General features: G+C 36.1%; 1 protein-coding gene across 1 annotated transcript; it reads left to right on the top strand.

The window, feature by feature from the left end:
- Nucleotides 1-390: 390 nt before the first annotated feature.
- On the top strand, nt 391-1,229 carry LOC121942541 (coiled-coil domain-containing protein 86-like). Its single transcript, XM_042485776.1, has 3 exons — nt 391-516; nt 608-682; nt 918-1,229. Exons 1-3 carry the CDS (start codon nt 439-441, stop codon nt 1,068-1,070), a joined length of 306 nt encoding a protein of 101 aa, XP_042341710.1. The 5' UTR covers nt 391-438; the 3' UTR covers nt 1,071-1,229.
- Nucleotides 1,230-11,041: the final 9,812 nt, after the last annotated feature.

Below are 11,041 nucleotides of genomic sequence, written 5' to 3'. Positions count from 1 at the left end.
TATTTCCACAGGTCTGACCAAATCTGACATTTTTCACTTGGCCAAAAATGTTTCATGTAACAGTAAATGTTTGAGCAAAATTAACACTGTAAAAAAAAAGGTTGGTACATGTTTTTTTTTTCTTTTAACCTATAACTGTTTACGAAGTTGATCTCAAATATCAATTCCGGTGGCATTAAAAAGTATTTAGAAGTATAATTCGATATATAACATTTATTTGCCTTACACTGTAGGATACTGAAAAGATTAGATACAGATTTTTTTTCTTAGGGAGAAAAACGATGGATCAGTGCATCCTTTCTTTACACAAGATGCAAACTGAATACAAGGCACTGATACAAAGCATCTTGTGTTATATAATAACCTGCTCTGATTTTGTATTTTAGGTTTTCTGCACTGGTCAGAGATAAACAGCTGTGCTCATCCTGGGAGAAGAAGATGGAGGCCAAGCGTGAGAAGCAGCTGGTGAAACAGTATTCTTTGCAGCTTAAAGAGGAGAAATCCAGACAGAAAGAGGTCAGCTAAAGCTGTGGAAGAATTAATCCCCTGTAAAGCTAAAATATTTGCACATTTTTTTTCATTTATTCTATATTTTCTGGCTTTACAGGAAAAGAGAAAAAGGAGAGAAGAAAACTTGAAACGTCGTGCAGAGAATGAACGCAAAGCAGAGATTGTGCAAGTGGTATGTCAACTGTTGTTCAGATAAAATGATTTAGCTTCTATGTTAAATATGGTATTCAATTGCATTTGTCATATTAAAATTCTGGAGATAGTTTGAAACTTTTTCTGAATTTGATTTGTGTAATAAAAAGAGCTTAACAGGCAAAAGCCTCTAATTAACAACACAAGCACACAAAACCTTTCAGTCACTAATTTTAACTTTTGTTTATAATTTCCTTGTCTCTTTCTTGTCACAGATCAAGAACACGACAAAGATCAAGAGGATGAAAAAGAAACAACTCAGAAAAATTGAGAAGAGAGACACTCTAGCTCTGCTGCAGAAGTCACAGAAGCAGAGTGTAAAAGCCAAAGGGCAAAAAAGTCACAAGATTGACCAAAATTTGACCTAAAGACAGAGATAATAAACATGCACCAGTTCAAAACTTAACCCATGTGTCTTATATTTGGGTGTCTTAGACACAACAAACATACTTCTATGGGAGGATGTATTTACCAAAGGTTTTTTTTTAACATACTGGTATGTTAAAAATAAATAAATGTTGCACATAGGAGGTGTGATTGATTGCTGCGAATCACATGACTTAGTCTGGAGTCAGCATCGAGTCACATATTAAATGACACTGTACTTGACAGTCATGTAAGATTTGCAACTATCCTTGGACTGTAACTCAAATTACTTCACGAGTTGAGCCTTTTCTCAGAAGCCAATTTAGGAAGGGAAAGTAAAACATTTTTCGAATGAGTTAAATTCAACACGACCGGAAGAAACCTATAAAAGTCATTCTGTTGTAAAAAGTGCTAGATAAAAGTGCAAAGTCAGCACTACTTTGGTTAGATTAAGTTCAGTTGCTTTTTTTTTTTTTTTAACAAACTTTTTTTTAGCAAACATTAACTCTGTTGTTAAGATGTAATTACATTTGGTGAAGAGTGTATTACCACTTGCTCGGGGCATGAAACTGAAAGTCTGGGACTTGCCAGTCTTGACTTTGGACTTAATGTTGAAAAATGTGAGACTTGTGAGTCTCATTCCCACTGCACAAAAACCCCGCAAACATCTGGCTTTTTTAATCAATTGGGATGCGTTGGATCAGCATTCACATCCCAGTCAAATGACTTTGCAGTAGACGCAGGTTTTTAATGGCCTCCAGCTCTGATAGGCATTCATGGGAACACAATACCCAGGTGAGCATGCTAATTTCAGCTCCTTAAACCGGCGAGGCGCTATAATACGCCACCACTAATTACTGCCGGTCTCCTTCTAAGCAGCGCTAAAACTGCTTAGATTCAAATACATACATACAATACCGGGTTTGAAAGACAGACTGAACACGTAGGAGAAATAAAAAGAAAAACCCACTGAAAAGTTTTCAAAGGCCTCTGTTGCTGCTTTTGTCTACTGTTACCTGTTCTCCTGCCTGCCCGTGACGTCGCACAGTCACACCAACAAAACAACCGACGCACACAAGCACACACACACCAGTTGACAGAAAGGCAGACTCGTGTGCTGCAGCTGTGTGTTCACTGGCAGTGGGAATGCAGGCTATGGACCATATTTAGCGGGTTTACCAGTTTTTGACAAATCCGCACGCACATGCTAACTTTGGTGGGAAAGATGTATTACTGTACTTGTAACTTGCAAAACAATAACTTGGTTCCACCACTGTGAGGCACTAAGGTAATCATAACTAGATCAACAAGATTTAAGATTTTAAAATTCTCTTAACAAGCCTTGGTTTCCGTGGGACATCATATATAACCAACTTTGTCTCACTAAAATGATTTAATATTGAATAAAATTTTATATCTTACTGTTGATATTTGATTCAGTTTCGAGCAGTGGTTCCCAACTGGTGGGTCAGAGGTCCATTCTGAATAGATCTCAAGTGACTCCTTTGTTTGTTGTGAAAACACATTTTATTTTGAAGTACAGTAAATTTCTATCACAGAGATTTCATTTTGAAGTGTGGCTTTCTGCTGTAGAATAAGAGTTTTTTTTTCCCCAAGAACAGTAACTATTTAATTCTTGTTAATATGTGGCTGGACCAGTTTGGAACCACTGATTTAAAGTAAACTCATAAAGCCATAATGTTGGTTTACTGTGAAGCCAAAAATGATATATCGCACAAGACAACATCAATGATATTATTATCTATCATATATTCATACAGTGATATATTTTTATCTGTTGGGTAAATGTTGCTTAATACATCCATGGATGCAACCTGCTACTCAGTAACCATTCTCTTTCTCACACACGTGTACACACACACACACACACACACACACACACACACACACACACACTGATGACAGGAGCAAGGGATCGAATCTCTAATGCTCTGATTAGTGGACGCCCCGCTCTACCTCCTGAGCTGTCTGGGTGGCCTAATTAACAACAAAACACATTTTACAAACTCTTCATATGTTTTGTGTGCAAAAATCTGTATAATGACCAAAGCTGAGTACCAAAAGCAGCCGTATAATTGCAGTGAAGTGAAAAGTACAATGTTTCCATCTTAAATGTAAAGAAGTATAAAATGTCATGAAAAAAGTCTCAATCACATCTCAAGTACAATAACCTAAAATTTGTATTTAAGTACAGTACTGAATGACATTTTAGCAGTGGCTAATGGCCATTATGATCAAAGTTGCTCAGAAACACATAATTTGGGGGCTTTTTCCTTTATTGTATGAAACAGCATACGTATGATAGTGGGAGATAGAAGGGATGACACGCAGAAAAGCGCCACAGGCTGGAGTCGAACCCACGGCAACCGCGGCAAAAACACAGCCTAAACACATGGGTCGCCCACTTCACCGGTGAGCTACTGGGCGCCAAAGAAACACGTGAGGCTGACTGAAACTATCACATGAGGACATGAGTGTGCACACTGACTGTGACACACAACTTTAAAACACAGCATCTACGTAAATGAATGCATCACAAGACACTGGTTTCAGTGAGAAACAATATTGTATGTTCACCCACAATAGCAGAGTAAATTTGAAGAACAGGTTGTGCTCGCAGACACCCTGCTTCTCTCTTCACCTTTATTCTCATTCCAAAGACCTAACATGACATTCATGCTGAAGGTACACACTACTCTCTTTGTGTCATACGCTGAGACAACTCCTTCAGTTCATCATCAACCTGTTTGCTTTGTAAATCCTCACAGTTGCAGTTGAATAATGTTGCATCCTTTTTGAAATGCACAAATAGACGAAGGTGACCGATGTGAAAGGAATGATCATCCTTCAAACACGTTTAAAACTGGGTGTCATTTTCCACTGCTGCTGTCATTCAACCTATATAAGCAGTGACAATCTCAGAAGCTGACTTAAAGGTGCACATCTGACGGTGAACTGATTAAAGAGCGAGAGGACAGAGAGCAGCATCACAGTTCAGGATCAAGATAAATCCGGAGAAGTTTGTAAGTAGTCTTTTTGACTGAAGAAACTGGATAAAGCGCTGTTCAGATTTATTGGTTTTTAGTATTTTGTTTTATTTCTGATTTATCTTTAACTTGCATGTAAAGTGTAAGGAACTGTTTTGTTTGATCAGGATTTTCATTTTTTCTTTTAGATGCAACAGAGATTTAAAATGCTTCTGACAATTCTGATACAGCTCCTGATTATTGGTGAGTAATTGTTTTTCTTGTTACATTGAATTGCAATTTTTTATAAAAGGGACAGAGTTCTTTCTTATATTGATGTTTAATTTTTGATTAATAGCTTCGGCAAATGGTCAGACTGCAACACCTGCAGCCACAACTGCTGCAGCCACAACTGCTGCAGCCACAACTGCTGCAGCCACAACCCCTGCAGCCACAACCGCTGCAGCCACAACTGCTGCAGCCACAACTGCTGCAGCCACAACCCCTGCAGCCACAAGTGCTGCAGCCACAACTCCCGCAGCCACAAGCGCCGCAGCCACAGCAGCCCCATTAATGACAACAAACTCAACAAACACCACTAACACTGGTGCTGCTGCACATGCTGGGGTCCCCTGGGTGGCCAGTTTGGTTGTGTGTCACTTCAGTGTTGTTCTCTATAAGTTCCTTTTCACACAGTAACTAAGGCGTGATGTCTATTTTCTAAAAATCAAAACAGTGTAACACAGAAATGTACCACGTAATTTATGTCAAAATATCTAATCTTAAAAATGACATCATGAAGCTCTCGTGTTGATAGGTTTAGTAAATCTAGATGATTCAGTGAGTCAAAATATTAATAAATGATTAGAATAAAAGTTTGGTGGAGCTCCGAACATTTGGATTTGTGTCTTTTATTGTCACCACGAACAGTTGCTCAATTTTTCAAAGCCTCTCCTGCCTGGTTAACAGGGATGTTTTTTGCTAGAAATTCGCGTTAGAAGGTGGAGGCGCATGCATCTAGTTGTTGCCCATAATATCCATCGTTAACCCTTAATCAAAATTAGTTTTCTTTGTTCAGATGCCTTTTACAAGCTATTTGACTCCATGAAACTTGAGCATATCGGTTTGATTCATTTCTAGAACATGGGATAAAGGCAATGAGCAACTTGGCAGGAAATGTCCCACAAACTGCAAGAAACTTGTGTAATGTAACAAAGTAAGTTTTAAAAAAGAGTGCTGGATAATTAGAAAATACATTTTTAAAAATAGGGAAAATGTCTGGAAAACTATAATATTATTATAAGTTTATATTTAGAATGATCATACAGATATATATATATATATATATATATATAATGTAAAAACTTTTTGTAAATCTTCAGCACTTTCTATGACATTTTCTTATTAGTGTTTTTTTTTTGTGCTAAATTTAGGTCATTTTCTTTTCACTTTTGTTTTTGTAATTTCTCGCTGATTTTTTGGGTCAAGTCTTGGTGCCTGTTGCCTTCTCCACATGTTAATGAAAGAAATGGTCTCTGATTGGCCTCATCTGCGAAGGTGTCATCTCTGTTTATAAATGCTTTTTGTTTCTTTCACTTTACCTGATGTAGGTCTGAAAACTGAAAAATTGTGCATTTAAATAAAATTTACGACAAGTCATAGGATAGTGTGTGGGAATACTCTCTTTTACTACTTACTTGGCAGAGCACAGAGGTCTGTCGGTGCTTAGTCCAGATGTGGCATCTTGCGTGTGTCTGTGGAAAAATGGTTGCTTCTACTCAGTTCCAGAGGAAAGTAGATCTGAGAAAGGTCGAAAAACAAATGCACTTATAAAGGCTTTTCTGTGGAATGATTTTGTTTTCTATGTTAAATGTTGACTTTAGTAGCTGTGTTTCACCTGGCTCACTTTGTGTTAACCCTTTGAATGTTGGATTGACATCAGTTTTCTTGTGCTGTTTTCAGACACTTTCCACAAGCATTAAATGTGTTGAAACCTCAGAAAATGTCTTTGGTTTCTTTAAAAACTTGGGGAAAAAGGCAATAAGCAAGAGGTTCCTCACAAGACACTAAGGTCTGTTTCCTGATTTTGCAAGAAATGAGAAAACAGTGAATGGAAAATAACCTGAAAATTAGTTTAGGGGAAAGAAAAAAATATAACTTTTTTTTTTTTTAAAGTTCATTTTCTTCTTGTGCTTCCCCCCTTGTTTGGCTTATATTCAGATAATTTCTTGCAACTTTTTTTTTTTCTTGACAAATTTCTTACCAATTTCATGTTAACTAGGTTTCAAAGGGTTAAATGCCTACCCAATAGCACAGCCAGGCGCTTTATGTTTGATGTTTAAATGTGTACCTCAGATGAGCCTAAGTTATGTTTTATAACAGTAATGTCTAAGGAGCAGGATGATATTTGTATATGCTTTCACACAGTATGATTTTGTTTGACTTGCATAGAGGTGTAGTCTAATATATTTGTTCTTTTGCTGTTATTATAACATTGCTTTTGTTTTTGTTATGTCTGTAGTGTCTTGTAAGCCCGGACTGGGCACCATTTGACATTTGAAAAATAGATGACCTTACCATACCTGTTTTCTGTCAACGAACAAGTTGTCATCAGCAAACTTATATTTCATCCTTTCACAGTAAAACTTTATTTTCCACAACATCCTTCCTTACTGATGTCTTTTTTCAAGGCAGTGAAAAGGGATTCTGATTAATGATCTTAAATGTATGCTGGGTGCATCACCATATATCAAAGTCACCTGTTGAGACTGGTCTATTTGTTAAAGTGACACTGTGTCATTAACATGGGCCTCACCCACACGAAACAAGTGAAAAGAATGAAAATGTTTCCTCTGACAGCAAATGAAACAGATGTACCTTGTCTACATAAGAAATGTTAAGTATGTTATGATCAAGGACAGGTCATGGCAACATTAGCAGATGACTAACCCACTGTGGATCTGGGGTCAAAACTGCGATGGGCCCTTTAAATATGGGCAACATGAGGCAAGTTTATTTGAATTAATTTATCATTTCATTTATAATTTATTTTATAAAGCACCTCATCATACTCTGATGTCATATTTTTCAAAGTTCTTTACAGACAAAAGATAGGAAAAATAAAAAGATTTTTAAAAAGTAAAACAAAATTCAAAAGTACAGGCGGTTTGATAAAATTAAAGAGAAACAAAAATAAATAACTTAAGGGGATTAATAAAGGTGAATAGGGTAAAAAAAAAAAATGTACGAAAATATTTCACCATAATAATTCCCCTGTTAATTACTTACAATAATACCATTATTTTTTGTGTTAAAAGTTTTCTGAAATGTTATATTTTAATTAAAAAGAATGATTCATGATCTAATGAAATATGTCCAATTTGCATATATTTCTAGAACAGAAATCCAAAGTGTTATCCACTGTTCAGACAGGCAGGTTCAAAATTTCCTATTTCATTTTGAAGACATATTAGAATTAAGGAGGTAATTCTGATTATCTCGTTTTATCACTTTATAAATCAAAAAAATACTGTCAACACTTTTAAAATCAAATTTCACCTTGTTTTTAGAAATAGTATCTTATACAAATCAGTCTGTAATGATATATATGAACAACCCCTGCAGTAAAACCTTCAGAATATAGACAGGGATAATTAATGCTGCTGAAGAGGAGATTTTAGGTTCACAGTCTTAGAAAAAAATCATTTTGAAAATATGGCATTAAAATTCTATACAATTTTAGACCACAAGTAAGACTGTAACTTTAATCAGTAGTTCCCAGATATGTTACTTACATTAATCTTTTTTTCATATTACAAATTCAGATATTTTCTGTTTAAATATGCAAATAAGGTATTATCTAATAAAATATGCACTGACAGATCTAGAAGAGAAATCTGAAAATGGGATAAAGTCAGGTTAAAATTCTTGTTATATTTTGTTTACATATTATTAATGTCTTTTTTAAAAAAAAATCTTTTTGTCAAACAGTAAACAATACTGTTTTTATCAATAAAAATTCATAATTTATCACCATATTTTTAGGAGTTAAATGTTTTATAAATCAGGCAATGAATTAAATATGGAATGGAAATCTGAAATAAAAAACACCTAAATATTTATAAATTTTAAATTAAATTTTAAATTTTGGAAGTTTTCTCTCCACTAGTCTAAAAAAATCACATCATGGAAGAAAAATAGCCAAAAGTCTTAAAATTGACCAATGTATGAAAAAGCTAGGCCTTTTTGTCACCTAAGGTGTCTCACCACACACAAGATGAGCTGAAGAATAAGTTCAAACGGAGTAAATCCGTTTAAACAGACAGGCTGAGCATTAAATCTACTGCAGGCCAGAGTAAACGAGGTCACATGATGGGTTTAAACCACCTGCACAGAAACACCACACTGTTTCACACAGAACAACATGTCAGTGGCGATGATGCTCGTGACATCATATGAACCGCCATCAGAAATTGAAAGGCTGCTTTACCTTAAACGGATACTCCTATTTCGCATAGTAGCCCGTTTACAGGAGTTTAGTATGTTAATGCATATGTGGTAAAAGTTATATGAAACCGTTAGTGGCTCCAGTGATTCGTCGGTTAACTCTAAAAATGACTCTGCGGGTGTGGAGTTAGAAAGAAGTGAACTTACCGACCCTCAGTAGCCCCAGTCCTCATCTCTGCTTGAGGCTAACCGCTAAAGGCTACATTAGCCGCTGCTAATAAAACACACCTGTCAACGGTCGAGTTGCACTGTGGGTAATGTAGTCCCAGGTTTGGACTAGGAAAAAGACTGCATGGGGGGAGAGGACGATATCTCTGGATCTGCTGCGGAATTGTTTTAAAACTTTGATTTTACTTCTGTTGCAAAAAAAAAAAAATCAGTTATATTCACAATCTTACCCACCTTTTTAAAAATATATTAGTTTATTTATTTATTTTTAGGTTTTCTCCGCTGCATCCACATAGCCCATACACAATTTAAAATAATAGAATAAAATTTAATAAATTATATATTTGTATTATTACTGGTATTATTAATAGTAGTAATAATAATAATAATAATAATTACAAAAAAGAAGCAAAAAATAACAGGTGTAAATCAGAAAAAAGGCAAAGTAAGGGGGATGCGGAGTAACGATCAGGAAAGGCAGTTGTGTGTTCTGCACTGATTTTGATATATTAATATATATATCTCCATCATGAACTCAACTACACTATAGGTGTACATGTAATAGTTAGGTTATCTCTCAGCAATAAATTCATAAGCCTTCGAGGCTTAAGTGTGTAGGAACAGATGAATTAACATTCTCCACTAGATGTCTCTGATGTGTCATTACTCTCTTATTGGAGGTTATATCACCCCTCCAAAGACAGCCTTTTAAAGACAAATATATTCAGTGCAGAACATTTAATATTTCAGTATCAACAGTAGTGAAACCAATGAGGAAGATATGGTCATCATATAGACCAGTTCTGCAGATAATTTGGACTGATGCCTTTAAACCACCAGGTGGTGGTATTATGCAACATTTAAAGATGTTTTCTGCTCAACTTCACTACAGTTCTGAACACATTGGTAATCAGTCAATGAGTCAGTTTGCACTGTTTTTTGGATAGTCTGCATAGATATAGTTGATAGAGTTTTTGCATCATTTTAACGGCTGATTAGCTGAGAATCAAGTGTTTTGTCTGCAGATGTTTAAATGATTTTCGCAAGTATGTGGGACAGTTCATGAACGCACCTACGTATTCTCAGATGAACTTGAATTTATCAGTCAAAGTCAGCTAAATTACTCTGTGAATATCTAGGTATAATCTATGGATTTTTACGTAATTTCTATAGGTATGCATACATAGGAAAATTGAAACACAGTGGTGTAGGGGTTAGCAATGTTGTTTCAAAGCCAGAGGGTTAGGGGTTCACACCCTTGGCCTGCTGGGGCCATTCTGTGTTTCCATGTTCTCCATGTGTCAGTGTCGTTCTCTGGGTTCTCTAGCTTCCTCACACAATCCAAACGCGCAGGTCAGGTTAATTGATGACTTTGAATTGCCTGTAAATTTGGTTGTTTGTCTCTCTAGCCACGTTTACACCGCCTGTTCAAAGCGGGAATAGCACGCCATTACACAGCCTTGCTGTTCTGTTGATAGCGTACTATCGCAGAATGGGGAAACAGAGCGGTCTCACATTTAAGCTGCCATGGGAAGAAGTAATGCTGTGCTCCACTGTACTCTGAAAAACAACCTCAGACTCCAAAAAGTGCAATGGAAAGGCCATTTAAGCCGGGATTCCAATTCAGAAACTCGGACAAGATCAATGTACATCGAGTTGGTCGAAATTACGTCAAAGCAGTATGTTGGCACACACGGTGAATGGTATGTAGAATTACCTGTTCGTCAATTTTTACTTTTTTAAAAAAAACAAAATTTAAAGATTATTTTAATGGGCTTTTATTGCCTTTAATAGACAGGACAGTTTAAGCCTGAAAGGGGGAGATAAACAGCAGGCAACATGCAGCAGAGGGTTGAGGCCAGAATCGAACCGGGGAGGATACAACCTCTATATATGGAGTGCCACCCTATCCACTGAGCCACCAGGTGCACTGTCAATTTTTGCTTTTATGTGGTGTTTGTGCTTTGAAATGTGCTATAAAATTATTTTTATTGACTTCCAATGGAACGCAGCATAACAGCATTGAAACAGTCTCTGTATGAACAGGACAGCTGGCAGCACAGGATCATGGGTAGAGTGGAGTTTTGACAGCGTGTTATGTGTGAAACCCTCTGTGGTAGATTAAAAAAATAATAATAATAATAGTAATAGCACTATTTTCTTCTGAACATTTTAAAAAAAAGTTTTTCAAAACTTTTTCAAACCATTTTCAGGCCTAAAAAATAGTGTTTCATTTTTTCATAATTCTTCCTGGAATTTCATGACTGTGGGAACCCTGTATGTAACTTCAGGTCATATTCAGGGTTTTTTTC

Source organism: Plectropomus leopardus, chromosome 4 (assembly GCF_008729295.1).
Source record: "Plectropomus leopardus isolate mb chromosome 4, YSFRI_Pleo_2.0, whole genome shotgun sequence".
NCBI classification, from domain to species: Eukaryota; Metazoa; Chordata; class Actinopteri; order Perciformes; family Serranidae; genus Plectropomus; species Plectropomus leopardus.
The sequence above is the reverse complement of the archived record's forward strand: the minus strand, read 5'-3'. Positions and strand labels throughout refer to the sequence as shown.